General features: G+C 42.3%; 1 protein-coding gene across 4 annotated transcripts in view; it reads right to left on the minus strand.

Moving 5' to 3' along the window:
• tbc1d1 (TBC1 (tre-2/USP6, BUB2, cdc16) domain family, member 1) overlaps positions 1–19,894 on the minus strand; it is a 287,433-nt gene that overhangs the window by 116,739 nt on the left and 150,800 nt on the right. For all 4 annotated transcript variants that reach the window (XM_060824990.1, XM_060824980.1, XM_060824998.1 and 1 more), the window contains exons 5-9: positions 13,314–13,446; positions 12,014–12,105; positions 8,597–8,707; positions 7,978–8,109; positions 53–142 (exon numbers count right to left, since the gene is read on the minus strand). In XM_060824990.1, the coding sequence (XP_060680973.1) occupies positions 53–142; positions 7,978–8,109; positions 8,597–8,707; positions 12,014–12,105; positions 13,314–13,446 (558 nt within the window). The remainder of the gene's footprint in view (positions 1–52; positions 143–7,977; positions 8,110–8,596; positions 8,708–12,013; positions 12,106–13,313; positions 13,447–19,894) is intronic.

Genomic DNA, 19,894 nt, shown 5'->3' on the forward strand with positions numbered 1-19,894 from the left:
ATCAATAAGTGATGGACCCCTGCCTTGTGCAGATTAATGGTGGATAACTCACCTTGGACAGGTTGGAGCTTGAAAGGCTTAAAGCTGTTTTTTCTGACACTGTACTTTCAGTGATTGTTTGGCTCTTGTGTCTAGACCCTCCCTACAAAGGCAAAATGCAAAATAATTACAACACGATTATAACAAATATGCAGCGTGGAGAAAATCAGGTTATTTAGAACTTCATAAAATCAGTAATTCTCAAAGAAACAGCCCGATTATGTGACAATCAATGATGACCCATTGTGCTGAACACATTTAGCTTATGATTTGGAGATGCCGATGTTGGACTGGGGTGTACAAAGTTAAAAGTCACACAACACCAGGTTATAGTCCAACAGGTTTAAATGGTAAACCACCTGACGAAGGAGTGGCGCTCCGAAAGCTAGTGCTTCCAATTTAGTGTTGGACTATAACCTGGTGCCGTGTAGCTTTTAACATTTAGCTTAGACCCCTTTGGTAAGGACTCTGTTCCCGGTTATCCTATTAGGGAACATCATTGAACAGTGGCTACAAGCTCCTCCACAGGTACAGCAAATGAGAAAGATCTCTCATACACCACCTACTGGATTTCTAACTGGACCTGGGAAAGGAAATGTTATTTATCATCACTTCACTTGCAGCAAAAGATGGCACCACTGAGACTGCGGTCCTTGCAATCTTAATTCTCAACTCCAAGTTGAATTCATAGACCTGATTTAACTCTGATAGGATGACGCCTACCAGTGTTGGGATGGAGCAAGAAACATGAATTCTAGGAAGCAGCTGCAACTGGGTGTATAATGAGCTTGAAGAAGAAAGGGAGAACTTAGCAACCAATAGAAAGGATTGGCCCTCCATGAATAAATAATCCTTCGATCAGTGAATCACAGAGGGATGAAGGGCAGTAGTAAGGAAATCCACAGTTGAGGTCAAACAATGGGTGAAAATTCATCCAGTCCACCCCAGCAGGAACATGGCAGCTTTCCCCTTCAGTCAGGAGGGGGAATGCACCTGTGTGCTTGTGGCAGGAAAATCTCCCTGGATTAAGATGGAGACAGAAATGGGGGTGATACGAAAACATGCCCCCTCTCACCAGGGTGTGAATTGGTTTCATTTGTGAACCAACTTCCACCAGTTATCCCTCAGCTCACCAGAACCTTGAGACAACTCTGGGATTAAGGTAGAGTTGCACATCTCTCCTGTACCTCTCTATGGGTACTCAGCAAACCTTGTCAGGAGGGGAAAATCCCTCAATGGCAGGCGCTCAATGATGTTCGCCACTGGCACGATTTTCTACGCATGGGGTCCCAAGGAAGGCTTGGTGCTGAGACACACTTATTTTGTTGGACCATCAAGGAACCAACAGGGGGTTCCCATTGATTCTCAGACCAGTTGAACCTCCGTCCAACTGTTAGGCTTTACATCACCATTAACTTAAACTTCTGAATTATTGCAGTTCCTCAGAATGATCAGCAAAGTCATGCTAAAAATCACATATTTCACACTCAATTTGAATAAATTAGTGTTTACGTGCCAAGGTTATCTATATTTTACAAAATTGTACCAGAAAATACTGCAATCTTAGGACTAGTTTACAAAATCAATGATAGATTTATAATGAAACCCTGTCTACCAAACGTTGAACACTTGATTGTGAAATGCCCCCTCACAGCATTAGGTTGTGAGTTTATTAAGAATACAAAGAACAAAGAGAAGTACAGTACAGGAACAGGCCCTTCGGCCCATTCCAATCATTATGCCCTAAATAAACTAAAAATAAAATCTCCTGCCTTATTCGGTCCCTGCCTATTCATGTAACCATCCAGATGTCTCTTAAATGTCACCAATACACCTGCTCCCAAAACCTCTCTGACAATACGTTCCAGGCCCCTACCATACACTACATGAAAAACTTCCCTTGCACATCTCCCTTAAACTTTCCCCATCTCACCCTGAATGTGCACAGGTATGGTACCTCAAACCCAGCATCCTCTGTACAGTGGCCATGTTGGATGATTGATATTTCTGGATTTTGGTTTCTGTGTTGGATTATGGTAGTTTGGGTCAAGCCAGGTCAGATGGGGCCAAGAATCACAAGGTGCATGGGACAGAACAATACATGAAGCTCTAGTCTGGAGAGACAACATGCCAAAGCAACACCTCGCCAAATATCCACGTTAAGTTTTAGCTTTAAATCTTACTCTATTAAAATCGATGCAGAAAGTGTCCAGTTTTCAGACTCCAGTTTTTATATTCTCTATCAGTACGGTCAATAATTGTAAAAAGTCAAAGAACTGCAGATGCTGCAAATCAGAAACAAAAACAGAAATTGCTGGAAAAGCTCAGCAGGTCTGTTAGCATCTGTGGAGAGATAGGAGAGTTAATGTAAATTCAATGACCCTTCTTCAGAATTGATGGTAGCTAGGAAAAGTTGGTTTTTATGGAGAAGATAGGGTGGGGGGAGGGGGTAAGAATTAAACGATAGGTGGAGATTTAACCCAAAGAGGGAGAAGGTCAGTTGCACAGACATAGGAGTGGATAACAATAACCCTAAGAGAATGAATGGCTGCTGATAGGGACCATCAGTGGGTTGTGTGTAACACTAGACCATGTGATAACAAGGCAGGTGGGTATGGGGATTGGGCTAAGTATTTTTTCTCCTCTGGTCCAGTTCCTTCCCACTTACATCCACAACCTCACTGACACGTTATGTCAGTTTCAGAAATTCCAGTTAGCAGGCTCCGGCCCCCTCCTCTATACCATGGACATGCAATCTATTTACACATCCATCCCCATCAGGATGGTCTCATAGCTCTCTTTTCTGCATGGAAAAAAAGGCCTGAACTGTCCACATCCATCACCACTCCCCTCCACCTGACCAAACTTGTCCTCTCTCTTTTAATTCCTCTCACTTTCATCAGATTAGAGGGGTGGCCATGGATACCCACATGGACCCCAGTTATATCTGTCTCTTTGTGGGATATTTAGGTTAGATTCCCTACAGTGTGGAAACAGGCCCTTCGGTCCAACCAGTCCACACCGACCCTCCAAAGAATAACCCACCCTGATTAATGCAGCTAACACTATGGGCAATTTAGCATTACCAATTCACCTGATCTGCAGATCTTTGGACAGTGGGAGGAAACCAGAGCACCTGGAGGAAACCCACACAGACACGTGGAGAATGAGCAAACTTCACACAGACAATCGCCCGAGGCTAGAATCGAACCTGGGATCCTGGCACTGTGAGGCAGCAGTACTAACCACTGAGCCACCATGCTGCCCCATATGTGGAACATTCCTCATTCCAGTTCTATTCTGGCCACAAATCACAACTCTTCTGCCAGTGCTGCTTCCTACTCTCGTATGGAATTGGAAAAGTCTATCCATTTTGCTTCCATTTTCCACCATGGTCTCACTGTCACCTGGTCCATCTCTGACTCCTCCCTTCCTCGACATCTCTGTTTCTATTTCTGGAGATAGCCTGACCATCAATATCCACAAAAACAAACCAAGTCCCACATTTACTTTGACTGTACATCCTCGCACCCTACCTTCACATCCTATGAAGAATCTATTCCATTCTCTCACTTCCTCCATTGCCTACGTTCTGACGATGCCAACTTCAATTTGGCCGTCTCCAAAAGGCCCACCTTCTTCCTCAACCGAGGATTCCCCAGCTCTGTTGTCGATAGGGCCCTTAACTGGGTCCAATCCATCTCCCACATTTTGGCCCTTACCCCCTCTCTTCCCACACGCATAAGCCATAGGGACCCCATTGTCCTTACTTACCATCCCACCAGCATCCAGAGGATCATTATCCACAATTTCCATCACCTCCATTGAGATGCCGCCATCAGACACCTTCCCCTCCCCCCCCAGTCCACCTTCCACAGGGACCATTCTCTCAGGGACACCCTGGTTCACTCTTCCATCACTCCCATCACCACCATCTTACTCCCTCCAAGGCACTTTTCCCTGCAATCGCAGAAGGACTAACACCTGCCCATCTACCTCCTTCCTCCTCTAGCCAAAGGCCCAAATGTACTTTCTAGGTGAAGCAATGCTTTGCTTGTACTCTTCACAATTGAGTCTATCGCATTCAAGGCTCATAATGTGGTCGCCCCTACACTGGGGAAATGAAGCATAGACTGGGTGACTGCTTCGCAGAACACCTATGTCCTATCCACAAGAAAGGTTGAGCTTCCAGTCGCCTGTCACTAACATATCACCCAGTTCACTGGCCAATTTCTGTGGGAAATCATGTCTCACAAACTTGATTGAGTTTTTTGAAGAAGTAACAAAGAGAATTGATGAGGGGCAGAGCAGTAGACGTGATCTATATAGAATTCAGTAAGGCATTCGACAAGATTCCTCAGGGGAGACTGGTTAGCCAAGTTAGATCTCACAGAATACAGGGAGAACGAGCTATTTGGATATAGTACTGGTGCGAAGGTAGAAACAGAGGGTGGTGGAGGATTGCTTTTTAGACTGGAGACCTGTGACCAGTGATGTGCCACAAGAATTGGTGCTGGGTCCATTCTTTTCATCATTTATACAAATGATTTGGATGTGAACATAGGATGTATAGTTAAGGAAGTGTAGTGGACAGCAAAGAAGATTTTCTCAGAGTACAATGGGATCTTGATCAGATGGGCCAATGGACTGAGGAGTGGCAGATGGAGTTTAATTTAGATAAATGCGATGCTGCATTTTGGAAAAGCAAATCAGAGCAGGGTTTATACACGTAATGGTAAGGTCCTGGAAGTGTTGCTAAACAAAAAGACCTTGGAGTATAGATTGATAGTTTCTTGAAAGTGGAGTCGCAGATAGATAGGATAGAAAAGGCTGCCTTTGGTATGCTTTCCTTTATTGGTCAGAGGATTGAGTACAGGAGTTGGGAGGTCATGTTGCAGCTGTACAGGACAGTGGTTAGGCCACTTTTGGAATACTGCATGTAATTCTGGTCTCCTTCCTATCAGGAGGATGTTGTGAAATTTGAAAGAATTCAGAGAAGATTTACAAGGATTATTGCCAGGGTTGGAGGATTTGAGCTATAGGGCAAGGGTGAACAGACTGGGGCTGTTATCCCTGGTGTGTCAGAGGCTGAGGGGTGACCTTATAGAGGTTTATAAAAACATGAGGGGCACAGATAGGGTAAATATATAAAGGCTTTTCCCTGGGGTAGACGAGTTCAGAACTAGAGAACGTAGGTTTAGGGTGAGAGGGGAAGATATAAAAGAGACCTAAGGGACAACATTTTCACTCAGAGGGTGGTGCGTGTATGGAATGAGTTGCCAGAGGAAGTGTGGAGGCTGGTACAATTACAGAATTTAAAAAGGCATCTGGATGGGCACATGAATAGGAAGGGTTTAAGAGGGAAATAGCTGGCAAATGGGACTAGATTAGCTTCGGACATCTGGTCAGCATGGATGAGTTGGACGAAAGGATCTGGTTCTGTGCTGTACATCTCTATGACTCTATGCTGCCAGACCTCTGAGGTTTTCCAGCAATTTCTATTTTTGTTCCTGTCAATAATTGCGTTGAACTACTAATTCAATTCCTGCAGGTGGCACTAGTCAACCATTAAATTTTAGACCAGTACCCACATTGTTGGAAAAAATGCAGCAAAACTGAGAGAACAGTCATTGAGATGTACAGACTCTTCGGTCCAACTCATCTATGCTGACCAGACAGTTACAACTGCTACTCTAGATCTGCCCCTTTGCCTTTTTAATTTTTACAACTCTTCTCTCGCTAAAAGTCACAAACCCATTATCGCTTCCTTGATGTCAGGCTCCTCCTGCAGTATGAGAGATGATGAATTCAACATCAATTAGAATGAACTAAAATGCAAAAGGTCCTTTTCAGCAGTTACAACTCACTAATTTACTCTCTGACCACAAAGGGTGCAGTACAGAAGAACCCAAGTCATTCCAAATTATGGATCATTGAATAGAGATCTGTTGATCCTGACCAATTTTACCCAAAGCTGGAATTTTAGCCTGGAATACAAGGAATGCGGCATTTGAGGATGCAGGGCTGTTGTCTCGTGGGCTGAATTAAGAACAGGTTGACTACAGAGACCAGCTTTAGATCATGTACAACATAGAAGTAATGAAGTTGATGGAAAAATGGAATAAAATGAATAAGTTTAAAGAGACAAAAGCAGAAAAAAAACAGAACTGAACTTGGAAAGAAATGGCAGCACATAAGCACAGAAGTCAAAGTAAAATATTGATAGATGCCAGAAACATTAAATAAAAGTAAAAATTGCAGGCTAAGTCAGTAAATCTGACAACTGAGTTCAGGCAGCCTCTATAAGGAGCAAAGTAGTTCATACACCATGTTAATGACCTTTCTCTTCCTGCTGTTCTGTCGTTATTTAACACACTCTATGCAGGTGATAATAAACCACTTAAACTGAATAGCAATCTGGGGTCAGAGGTCTGTTAAGCTAATCATGGAATCATATAATACAGAAGCACTTCGGCCACTGAGTCTGTATGCCCAAAAAAAACTATGACGTACACTAGCCTCATTTTCCCCACACTAGCCCCATAAACCTTGAATATTATGGCACTCTAAGTGTTCATCCAAGTACTTTTTAAAAGGTTGCGAGATTATTCACCTTTACCACCCTTCTAAACAGAGCATTCCAGACTCTAACCATCCTCTAGGTGAAAATTATTTCCTCAAATCTCCTCTTAAACCTTTCACTTTAAAATTATGGCCCCTTGTTCTCAATCCTTCGATTAAAGAGAGTTGCTGCTTTCCAGTCACCCTGCCCATACCACTCAGAACCTTAAACAGTTCTATCAGGTCCTTAATCTACCTTCATTGCTCTAGAAAACAACTCAAGCTCATCCAGCCTCCCTTGTAGCTGACATGTTCCATCCCAGGCAACACCTTCTGCACTTCTTCCAGTGTGATCACTTCCTTTGTGTAGTATGGTGGCCAGAACCACATACAGTATTAGATTACTTAGTGTGGAAACAGGCCCTTCGGCCCAACAAGTTCACATTGACCCACCAAAGCGCAACCCACTCAGACCCATTCCCCTACATTTATCCCTTCACCTAACACTACGAGCAATATAGCACGGCCAATTCACCTACCCTGCACATTTTTGGATTGTGGGAGGAAACCGGAGCACCCGGAGGAAACCCACGCAGACACAGGGAGAATGTGCAAACTCCACACAGTCAGTTGCCTGAGGCGGGAATTGAACCCGCTGTGAGGCAGCAGTGCTAACCACTGTACCACCGTGCCGCCCTGAAATTCAAGCTGTTAACTAACCAAAGACCTGTACAACTCCCATGTAACCTCCCTGCTCTTGTAATCTGTGCCTGAAACAATGAAGACAAGTGTCCAGTATGCCTTCTTAACTAAAGTGTTAACCTCCCCTGTCACCTTCAGGGATCTGTTGACAGACATCCCAAGATCCCTCTCTTTTTCGAAGCTTCCTCATGAACTGCCAGAGTTTTGCTTCTCGAATATAAAAACATTTATTTTATTCAAACTAGTTTGCTTCTAACCAAAAACCTTAAAATAAACTGAAGGAGGTTGTGAGCTACTGATGACAATTGTGAGTGAAAGCAATGGACATGGATAAAATACTAGAAGACTGGCAGATTCACAATGATAACTAATCTGACTTAAGCATCTCCAGGTCCATCATTTCATTTGCAAAATATTGGTGCTGATTAACAGCTATAAGCCTTGAGGTCAATCTCTATGATATCAGCAAACATCAACAGCAGTTGGCATGAATAGGAAAATGCTGCCAAACCAACCTATTCTTTAGGGATGAACTACACTGGTCAACAAGTCTTTCCTTATTTGGAAGCATTTTATTTCACTGATTAACAGGCAAAATGAGTTTTCAGAGATGAACTCTCCATATTCCATCAAATACTCCAAGTACTTGTAGTTAAGAAACAGCAGAATGCTCACCATTGATAAAATATTCTCCAGAGATTCAGCCAATGATTTTTTAGCCTTGGTCTTGAGGTGGTCTAGTCGGAAGCGGCCAGAGAGAGACTGCTGTCCATTCATATTTGAAGGCTGCGAGCAGCTTTGTGAGGTCTGTCAAGAAATACAAGATCAGCAAACATTTTGATCCAATGCAAATGTTTCACACAGAGCAGGATACAAACAAAACGAGTGCAACTCTTAGACAATTTCAAATGAGGCATCCTAGAACGACCATTACGTAAAAAGTATGATGTGGAGGTTCCGATGTTTGACAAAGTCAGCAGTCACCTAACAACAGGTTTATTTAAAATGATAAACTTTCAGAGCGCTGCTCCTTCGTCAGGTGAAGTTCTGATGAAGGAGTAGCACTCTGAAAGTTTATCATTTTAAATAAACCTGTTGAACTATAACCTGGCGTTGAGTGAATAAGTACAGTTTGCTTTCTTTGCATTGATTTTTGTTGTAGTTTTTCCAAAGTGCTGATTTTGAAACCAAGCCTCTGTACTGATTAGACAACAATTGGATTTGTTACTCCACGTTTAGTAACACAGCAGTTTTAAAAAGGAGATTATTGCTCGCAATCAGGAGGACTCTGTACCTGCTTAGCATCTCCAGTGTGGATGTGCAGCTTCTGTTTCCCTTCATAAAGCTGTCGCAGCATTGATAGAACCAGCTCATTTTCTTCCAATTCATTTTTTGGCTTCATTTTCTATGAGCAGTCATCAACATTGATTAAATATTTTCAAACAAGCTCAACCTGCAATGTTATCAATGTGTTCCAAAACAAAAGGGGCAAAAACAATTGTTATTTGTTCAGATCCATGTAAAAATTCTAATGATCTAGTGGGAATTTGAACTAAGCATCAAGTCCACAATGTAATCACAGAAGTACTATGACCTACACCATGGCTGCAACTGAATCATAGAACATTACCTGCAGCTTTAGTAATGGAGATAAGGGAACAAGGAGAATTTTTTTGTAATGTTGATTTTATGATGGGTTAAGAAAGTGAGCAATGACAATATGAAAATAAGTTTCTCAACAGATTTGACAACATGGGCATTTGGACACTTTTAGTCAATACTTAAGAATCAATGATCGTTTATTGAAGCTAAGGACAATGGTGAGTGAACTTCTGAGTTCAGAGTAAGGGTCACTGGACCTGAAACATTAACTCTGATTTCTCTTCAGAGATGCTGCTAGATCTGCTCAGTTTTTCCAGCAATTTCTGTTTTTGTTTCTGATTTACAGCATCCACAGTTCTTGCAATTTTTATCAGAAATTGTAAAACAGACAGCTCAAAGCTAGTCCTCAATGTACCATTGGTGCAACATTATCAAAGACATCAAACAGTATAGGTGCCAAGGTATAGTCTTATCTCTATCTCTGCAATTTAAGAGGTGGTGGTGTTGTGTGGTGGGGGTGACGAGGGGGAGGGGGAAGGAGAGGGGGAAAATAGAGGAGGATGAGATTACCAGAGCCTCACAACAGCTTATAACTTGTGCTGAGACTGATTCAATCCCTTTTTTGTAACTGCTGCTGGGTTAACCAGATTAATTAGTGTCCTATTTAACTCTAAGTGGAGACTCCAGACCCCACCTCAGACCACAAATCTTATTCTATGCTCATTATCCTCAAACTGCACCACTTCAACAATCTGGACTCCATCGCTGCAATTACTTACAGCCCTACAACTCTGCATTCTTCCAAGCCATCCCCCTCCCATTCTCATCCACTTCAACAATGCCTGCTGTGTTAAGGCCAGAGCACTGCAATTAATTCCCTCAAACTCTCCACCACTTTTCTCCTCCATTACAGCCCAAATTACTATCAGATTCCTTGATAAAGATTTTAGTTAGCAGTCCCAATACCATCATCACTGGCTTTAAGCCAGAAGGAAAAATATAATAATACTTGGAAATAATCTACTGATCAGATTGAAGCTCCATTTTCTTTTCTGTGGCATACAAGACAAGCTGGGCTAGTTTGCGTCATTCACCAGTTTTACTGGTGTTTCTCTCTGGGTAGGTGTTAGTTTTTGCTTGATTATGCTCCTGTGAAGGGCATGACACCGTTTACAATGTTAATGGTGCTATGGAAAGGTAAGGACAATGAAAAAAACATTGCCTCTTCATTTTGCACACCACAGTGCCACAACAGCTTTTCAAAAACAGGAACCTCAGCAAAACGTCAGATATTCCAGAGTTTTAGTGAGAAGCGCCAGAGACACTAAATGAGACGGACAAGTGGACAGTGTTCAGGAAATATCGCTGCTTGGTAAATAATAGTCACTTGGGTGAAATGACATCATAGTGTGGTAGGTCTCAGATTTTTCAATATAGACTGCCAAAAGAAATTCTCTCCTTCAAGATACCATAGGTGGTAACAGGTCAAGGATTAAAGATTAAAAGAGGCCAGTTACCACTGTGAAAATAGTACTCCGCTCATTTCAACTTCAAACTTTATTGGTCTAACAACTGGGGCCAATTGTAAGTTTTAGAAGATATCTGACTCTCTATATTGGAAATGGCCATTCTTCTTCGAGGTCCTGAATGATGATTCCTATTCGAAAGCCTCCTTCTGTCCAAACTGTTCCATTACAGCTATAGCATAGGCATCCACCCGACAATGTCAAGAAGTAATCCTGAAGCAGGACATATCCAATTGGTCAATTACCACTCCATCAGCCTACACTCAGACATCGGTAAACTAATAGAGGGTGCTGTCAAATGGCACATTCGTAACCTGATCCTCAGTTTGGGTTCTTACTCAGCCCATATATGGATAGAAGTAAAGAATTATAGAGGTGAGGTAAGAATGACTGTCATTGACAGCATTGGAAAGTGCACAGCATCAAGTCCTGGTTAAACTAAAGTCAGAGGGAATTGGGGGAAAGTTCTCCACTGGTTGGCACCACACTTAGTACAAAGAAAGATGACTGTAATTATTGGAGGTCAATTGTCCCAGCTCCAGAATATCATTGCAGAAGATTCTCAGGGTTGTGTCCTGGACATAAACACCTTCAGCTGTCCTATCAATGACCTTCCCTCCAATATATGGTCAAAAGTGTAGATGCTTACTGATGATTGCAGTGTGTTCAGTTCCTTTCTCACCTGCACAGATAATGAAATACTCAAGTTCACATTTAGTAAGAACAGGAGTCTTACCTCTGGGATAGAAATCCCTCTTGTTCTGAAAGGGCTGAAGAGGTTGATTAGGAATAATTTGTACAGCAAAAACTGAACAAGATCAGGTCTTGGGCTATTGTGTAGCTCATATGTTGTTTGTTACGTAAGTGACAGACAATGACCATCCCCAATGACAGAATTAATAACCTCCCCATGAGATCAATGACATTACAATCACTGAAACTGACTGGACCAGTCCCATAAATACTATTGCTACAAGAGCAGGTCAGAAATTAGGAAATCTGTAGAATGCAAGTCAGTTCTTGCCTTCAAGTCATATCCAGCAAGGCACAAGTCAGGAATGTTATTAAACACACTACTTCCCCAGAACAGTAAAGTTCCAACACTCAAAAAATCTTACAACAAAGCATGGGCAGCCAGGTTGTTCAGCACCCCATCCTCTATCTTAAACAATTTCCTCATCCCACCATTGGCACAAGCACCTTCAATTGCATATCCCAAAACCCCAGCCTGCACCAAGGAGAAGGGCAAAGACTGAAAGTGCATGGGAGCACCATCAATTTGAAAGTTCCTCTCTAAGTCCTGCACTACCCTCACTTGGAACGACATCACTACTCTTTCAATGATGATGGCTCAAACTCCTGGAACATCCTTCCCAATAGCGTTGTGGGTCAACCTGCAGCAAATGATCTGCATTTTAGGAGCAATTGGACATCAGCAGTAAATGCTCACATCTCAAATTAATTTTTAGCAAGTTACAAGTCTGACACAAAATATACATTTTTTTAAACCATTCTAATCGTAAAACTGAAAAGTCTGAAGTTTACCTTTCACATTTATGGTTAATAAGTAGGACAAAAATTACCTGAACTCCCTCAAAGATGGATCCTTGGTCTTTGTTGTTAAATGTTGATAAATGTTTCTGAATTTCCACCTTGGCTTTTGAGGGGGGTAGGCCTATCAGAAAGTTAAAAGATGAAATGTTAAATCATTACAACACAATTGAGTAATTTTATTTCTAACACTGAATTCATTTCTGAAAAAAATGTTATACAACTTCTTTCAGCGTGCTTTTATACTCCAAACCCAGTTCAACTCCTATACTCAGATAAATGCATTATCAACTCCAGATGGAACAAGAAATAAAAGGGCGCAGCAGCCACTCTTAACCCTGCTCCTTGGTAAGTCTTGGAGAACTGAGTTTCACCAGGACACAAAAAGACTACAAGGTTCAATCTTAACTGTGTGCATTAAGACAAATATTGAAGTAGCATAACTGATCTTCAGTTACATTAGTTTTTGATCCTGTGATACATCATGTTCATTTTCGCAAAACCTGATCGTCCATTGGGGCTGACAGATTTGCAAATACAGCAGCACCTTTGCTTATTCTATAGTTAATAGGCAACATTGTATATCCCGAAAGAAATTCAGAAATGCAGGTGAAAATTTACAGTTTAAAAGTTTCAATTTAGAAAAGATTCAATACTCTTTGTACTGCCTGTGCCATCCAAAGAAAAGGAATATTTTTTCACTTGTTTATTCCAAGACAAATTCTCAGACTCTTGAATTACGCTATACTTATAATGGCATTTTACTTCATCTTGTATAATAATGACTGCTTGGTTTCCACTAGTCCTCCTAATAGCAACCCTTGTGTGCATCAGAGAGAAAGGGATGTAAGGATAGGAGTACAAAAAGTGATGTTTACTGGTTAGATCAGTTGATTTTTCATACATTTTAAAGCTGTTGGTAAACTACATTCCACAGGGCACCAGCTGCAGTTTGTGAGGAGCATGAGGGAGATGTCCAGCTAGCTGCATTAGTATTGGAATATTTTCATTCAGTCGATAAACTGCCTCCATTTCAGTTCTAAACTCTGATAAGCTTGCAGTGGGAATGAACTGCTTTCATCATTGCGTCATTCCATAACAGGCAATGTTTGGTCAATTCTGGGAGACCTGAATTAAGTACACAACCATAAAAACAAAACAGTAAGGAAGCAATTTTAATCTTCGAGCCAAGAAGTCCTTTGTACTACTGAGTTAACGGATGTGGTCAATGTGCCTACTCCAGATATGTGTCAGTACCATTGCATAGTAGCAGCAGTATGGGAGTGAGCAGGAAAACCAAAGATGATGTTGAAACTTTTAAAAACACACTACCCTCTATCTTTTCACACAATCTGTGAAGGCATGTCATTGGACATCCCTCACACAGCTGAGCTTGGATCTTCATGTTTTGATGGACAGCAGCTGCAGTGAATGCTTGCTTCAATGTCAACATAATTTCATCGACCTGTGGAATAAAGAATGGTGACCATTTTCAGTGCAAAAATAGAAAAGAGACAGATCTACATTAAATACAATCCAGTCAGTTAATAAAATAATGTGAAAAGGTGTTTGATAAGGTTCCCCATGGTAGGCTACTGAAAAAAATACAGAGGTATGGCATTGAGGGTGAGTTGGAGGTTTGGATTAGGAATTGGCTGGCTGGAAGAAGACAGAGGGTAGTTGATGGTAAAGGTTCATCTTGGAGTGCAGTTACCAGCGGTGTTCCGCAAGGATCTGTTTTGGGACCATTGCTGTTTGTCATTTTTATAAATGACCTGGAGGAGGGGCTAGAAGGTTGGGTGAGCAAGTTTGCAGATGATACAAAAGTTGGTGGAGTTGTTGACAGTGAGGAAGGATGTGGCAGGTTACAGCGGGATATAGATAAGCTGCAGAGCTGGGCAGAAAGGTGGCAAATGGAGTTCAATGTAGCTAAGTGTGAAGTGATTCACTTTGGTAAGAGTAACAAGAAGATGGGGTACTGGGCTAATGGTCGGATACTTGGTAGTGTGGATGAGCAGAGGGATCTTGGTGTCCATGTACTCAGATCTCTGAAAGTTGCAACTCAGGTAAATAGTGCTGTGAAGAAGGCATATGGCATACTGGCTTTTATTGGTAGAGGAATTGAGTTCCGGAGTCCTGAGGTCATGTTGCAGTTGTGTAAGACTCTGGTGCGGCTGCATCTGGAGTATTGTGTGCAGTTGTGGTTACCATACTATAGGAAGGATGTGGAGGCATTGGAACGGGTGCAGAGGAGGTTTACCAGGATGTTGCCTGGTATGGTAGGACGATCATATGAGGAAAGGCTGAGGCACTTGGGGCTGTTTTCATTGGAGAAAAGAAGGTTCAGGGGAGATTTGATAGAGGTGTACAAGATGATTAGGGGTTTAGACAGGGTTGACCATGAGAACCTTTTTTCACGTATGGAGTTAGCTATTACGAGGGGGCATACCTTTAAATTGAGGGGAGGTAGGTATAGGACAGATGTTAGGGGTAGATTCTTTACTCAGCGAGTCGCGAGTTCATGGAATGCCCTGCCAGTAGAAGTGGTGGACTCTCCCTCTTTATGGGCATTTAAACGGACATTGGATAGACATATGGGCGATAGTGGGCTAGTGTAGGTTAGGTGGGCTTGGATCAGCGCAACATCGAGGGCCAAAGGGCCTGTACTGCGCTGTATTTTTCTAAGTTCTATCACTTACAGAAAGCCACCAGCATACAGAGTTAACTGTTGATCAACAGACTCCCATTTAGAAATTCTAGCCACCAGTAGTTACGAATACAAAAGGTTTTCCTCCATAAAATAAAACTAACAACTGCAGATGCTGAAGGTCAGAAACAAAAACAGAAATTGCTGGAGCTACTCAGCAGATGTGGTACCCTCTGTGGAAAGTAATCAGACTTCATGCTTCTAGCCCAGTGACCCTTCTTCAGGACTGGTTCTGTTCCACGTCTGTTCTGAAGAGTCGTCACTGGATTCAAAACTTTGTTAAATTTGTTTCTCTCTTCACAGTGATCACCATACCTGGAGTTTCTCCAACATTTTCTGTTTTTTATTCTCTTCCCTCTCCCATTTCATGCAAAAAAAAAGGACACAATTACTTCATGCAAATACATGGAGGTCACAATGGTTTGCATACTGCAAGCTGTACTTTGCTCCAGTATTGTGAATCAAAATGGTCAATGCTGCAGTGGAAAATCAAGAAGGCTGAGACCCCACACCTGTCTCTACCAGCACGGCAGTCCATTTCCATTTCTCACCTGCCAGTGTAAACTTAGCTCTTGTCTGATGTCCCACTTTTTGCTTCTACTGGCACTAACCCAAGAACCATCGTAAGAACAGTGATACAGTACAGGCCCTGTATTAGTGGCATAAAGCGAGTAAAGGAGATGGTAGACCAAGAGCCACCTCACCCTGCATTCTATCTTCAAGTACATTCTGTTTAACGACCTCAAAACATTTGACTAAATTTTAAAATTCTTCTGGCAAGTTCTCAGTATTCCCTGCAGGTTCCTGTCTTCTACTCTTTGTGACACACCTTGCTGCAACATTTTCCCAGCCTAAGGTAGCAGGTCCACTTGATATGCCTGGGTCTAGCCAGCATATTTAATGAATCCCATAGTCTACAGTGAAACCAAGGCTCCAGCAGTACACCCCCACAGCTCAATTCCCAACTTGCCCCTCCACAATCCCCTACCTGACTCCGCACCCCCAGGCCACCACCCCTACAACCACCATCTTTTACAGACAGCACCAAGTATCAAATCAGCAAAACAAAATTCAGTCCCGAAATTATGAAGGGAATGGGTATGGTGGAGAGAAAGGAGCAGCTCCCCTTGGTAAAAGGGTTAAGAATAAGGGGACACAGTTTTTAAAGAGAGTGGCAGGAAGTTTAGAGGGAACATAAGCTAAGAACTTTCACCCAGCGGGAGGTTAGAATTTGGAACACACTGCCTGGAAGGGTAGTTGTGGCAGATAAACCTACAACCTTTACCAAAGTACTTGGATGGAAGCCTGAAGTGACATAACATTTAGGCTGTGGGCCTAGTGCTGCAAAGTGTGAAAGTGTACGCAGTAGTGTATTGGTTGGTGGGATAGATTCAATGGGCTGAAAGGCCCCTTCTATACTATATGATTCTATTCTCAAAGACGTTTGTTAACAAACAGGCGACATAGCATAATTTTCTTTTGAACATAATGCAAAAGATACAAAAACAAACAGCTAAGGAGACCATGGCTGATCGTATTGAATTTAACAATAAACCTTGGAGTGCAGGCTCATAGTTCCGAGAAAGTGGAGTCGCAGGTAGATAGGATAGTGAAGGCGGCATTTAGTATGCTTTCCTTTATTGATCAGAGCACTGAGTATAGGAGTTGAGAGGTCATGTTGCGGTTGTACAGGACATTGGTTAGGCCACTTTTGGAATACTGTATGCAATTCTGGTCTCTTCCTATCAGGAGAGATGTTGTGAAACAGTTCAGAAAGGATTGACAAGGATGTTGCCAGGGTTGGAGGATTTGAGCTAGAGGAAGAGGTTGAAAAGACTAGGGCTGTTTTCCCTGGAGTGTCAGAGGCTGAGGGGGGTCCTTATAGGAGGTTTACAAAATCATGAGGGGCACGGATCAGGTAAATAGACGAAGTCTTTTCCCTAGGGCGGGGGAGTCCAGAACTAGAGGGCATAGGTTTAGGGCAAGAGGGGAAAGGTATAAAAGAGACCCATGGGACAATTATTTCTTGCAGAGTGTGGTGCGTGTATGGAATGAGCAGCCGGGGGAAGTAGTGGAGGGTGGTACAATTGCAACACTTAAAAGGCATCTGGATGGGTATATCAGTAGGAAGGGTTTGGAGGGATATGGGCCAGATGATGGCAAGTGGAACTAGATTAGGGTGGGATATCTGATTGGCATGGAAGAGTTGGACCGAAGGGTCTGTCTCCATGCTGTACATCTCTATGACTCTAGACTTCCTTTCACATATTATTAAAAGCTCCAATGGGTGGCTCCTGACAATTAGTTCTTATTGGCATATGCTTGGTGGAATCTGAGGCCTGTGCTTCAAGTCTACATTTCCATTTTCTCTGTTCAAATGTAACAGCTGAACATTCCCAAGCAAAATGATTCAGAAAAACCCAAGGGCATCTCTTGAACTGCTGCAACATTTACCCCCTTCCCCATTAAGATAGAAAGCAATACACAGCAGATGGTGCAACATGGTCCATTCCTCAGGTAGACAGTGCAGCAAATTAGTGGAGCTTGGATGATGCAATAGCACATGTGCACAGAACTCTCAATATCAAGATACAAGTGGTGGAGATACTCCATTACAGCTTAAGACTAGATGAGAAGAAGTCAGTCACAGATTAGCTCAGTTGGTTAAAGGAAAGTGCCTAATAGCACCAAAGGCATGGGGTCGGTCCCCATATTGGCAAAGGCGTTGTTGTTTCTCACAGGGTCTGCCCTCTTTGCCTTGCCATACTACAATGCAATACCATAGTACTGAAAAGTGTGGACAGCTATTTTTAGCAATCCTCTGCCACTGAGGACTTAACAAAAGAAGGGATGGCCAGGGTGGGTAGACAGGAGAAAACACAGAGTGAGGATAAACAGAAGATGTGGGGACGTACAGTGAAGTGGCTGGAGCCAGTGTAGATCAGAGGTACTGGTTAGAGGAGTCCGTGCACCATCTCAAGAGTTAATTCTAGCTACAAGACAAGCACCTCAGAATAAAATAAATTATCACATACCGGAGACTATTCAAATAGAATTTAAATAAACATAAATTAAATCATTCAAATATATCAGAGCTCTCAGATCTTTTACACACACAGTTTTCATAACTGTCTCTAATTCCTTAGATTCTGCTCCGTGTACAAAATAAGCAATAAGTAAAAGACTATGTGAAAGCTTAGACAAGCATAATGATTACAACAGCATCACAACCAACACTTTTACTAATGGTCAAGTGGAGAAATAGTGCCAACAAGGAAACTAGGACAAAGGAGAATGAAACAGGTCAGCTAAGCACAAAGGCTTCCAAAATCCAATTGTGAAAATTAGTTTTTTATATCGTTGCATTACTTTTTCCCTTTCAGCACCCGGGGAATAAATACCCTGGAGGTTCCTCTACAAGATACAGATCCAATACAATTTAAAGTACTGCCCCATCTCCCCCACACTCCAAAGACTGATACTGCCACTAGGAACAAAACATACTATTGTTTGACCATCAATTATCCACAGATCGTCTGTCCATTACACACCCTACCAATGGACTCCGTAACCAAGCCAGTCACACCACAATCTGGGAGTACCCATGCTGGCCAGGCACAAGTTGGCTCCCTTATGTTATTGCAACTAGTCAAAAAAATTTGTAGGGGTCACATCCTTGAATAAATCTCCAGAGGCGTTCTGAAAACAAAATGAGGTAACACCACACCTCTCCCTTTCAGTTCCCAGTGAAGCAGAAAAAGCCAGTATCAAAACTAAAAAGTGAATGCGTGCAGCCGACAGGTAAATGTAGGATGAGAAAGATGTGAGACAGAACACAAGACTGTAGGTACGAGTGCAAATGCCAACTGAAGTTCAAACCAGAAGAAGGTACAGCATGAAAACTTGTGCATGTCTGCTATTGTGGAAACAACAGCAAGAGTCAAGAGTTCTGATACACACACAAACAAGCTGCAGATAGTGGCAGGTCAGGCAGAGGGGAAAAGATGGCCAGGCAATACTGATTCACTCAAATGCAAAACAGATCAATTTATTTAAAAAAAATAGCATCTCAAATTGCAGAGCATGGTTGAATGGGACATGGTAGAAGCTAAATGTGGCATGTCCTGGACAGGAGTTGTGATAATTGGATCATCATTCTGAAGCTAGCCTGCTTGGGGATTTCCTTTCTATCATGCCTGGGTGTATGGACTAATGGACAAAGAGTGATAACTATGAATTGTCAACAATTCTCAATATCATTGTATTATGCAATTACAGGGAAGGTAGAAGGTGAATGAGATGTACTTTTGGTTTTCTTTTAAAAAGGAAAATCAAGCCATCTTCAAGTTCCTACTTCAATCAGAAAAGATTGCCTCATTTTTCAGAGTTTCAGCTAACCTGCTCGAACCTCCTGTGAAATTCAGCTTTGTATAATGGAATGGACTGAGCCTGGAAAGTCAATGAAGCAGAGCCTGTGAGTCTATCACCACAATCCCAATGCAAAGTATATGCCAACGCATGTTTGCACTGAGGAAAATATGCAGTATCAGATTACAGTTACTGTAGCCAACCTGTCAGAAACATTAGGACAACTCTGGGGCAGATGAAACTAGAATTCAAATCTTTTGGTTTAGTGACAGGGACACAAGACCCTCACAGTATCAGGTGGTTTGGTTAGTAACGTTAGTCACACAATCCAGGGGGAGCTTGCTAATTTGATCCAAAATTGGCTTGAAGGTAGGGAACTGACAGTGGTGGTGGAGGAGGGATGCTTTTCAGACTGGAGGCCTGTGACCATTGATGTGTCACAAGGATTGGCATTGGGTCCATTGCTTTTCATCATTTATATAAACGATTTGGATTTGAACATGGGGGTATGGTTGCTACATCTGTAAATAATACCAAAGTAGATGGTATAGTGGACAGTCAAGAAGATTATCTCAGAGGACAACGGGGCCTTGATCAGATGGGCCAATGGGCCAAGGAGCCAAGGAGCGGAAGATGGATTTTAATTTAGATTAATGTGAGGGGTTATATGCAAGGCAAATCAGGGAGGACTTATCCAATTAATAGGGCCTTGAGGAGTGTGGCTGAAGAAAGAGACCTAGGAATGCAGCTGCATAGTTCCTTAACAGTGGAATTGGAGATAGACAGAGTGATGAAGGCTGCGTTTGGTAAGCTTGCCTTCACTGGTTAGTGAATTGAG

Source organism: Hemiscyllium ocellatum, chromosome 1 (genome assembly GCF_020745735.1).
Source record: "Hemiscyllium ocellatum isolate sHemOce1 chromosome 1, sHemOce1.pat.X.cur, whole genome shotgun sequence".
NCBI lineage: Eukaryota > Metazoa > Chordata > Chondrichthyes > Orectolobiformes > Hemiscylliidae > Hemiscyllium > Hemiscyllium ocellatum.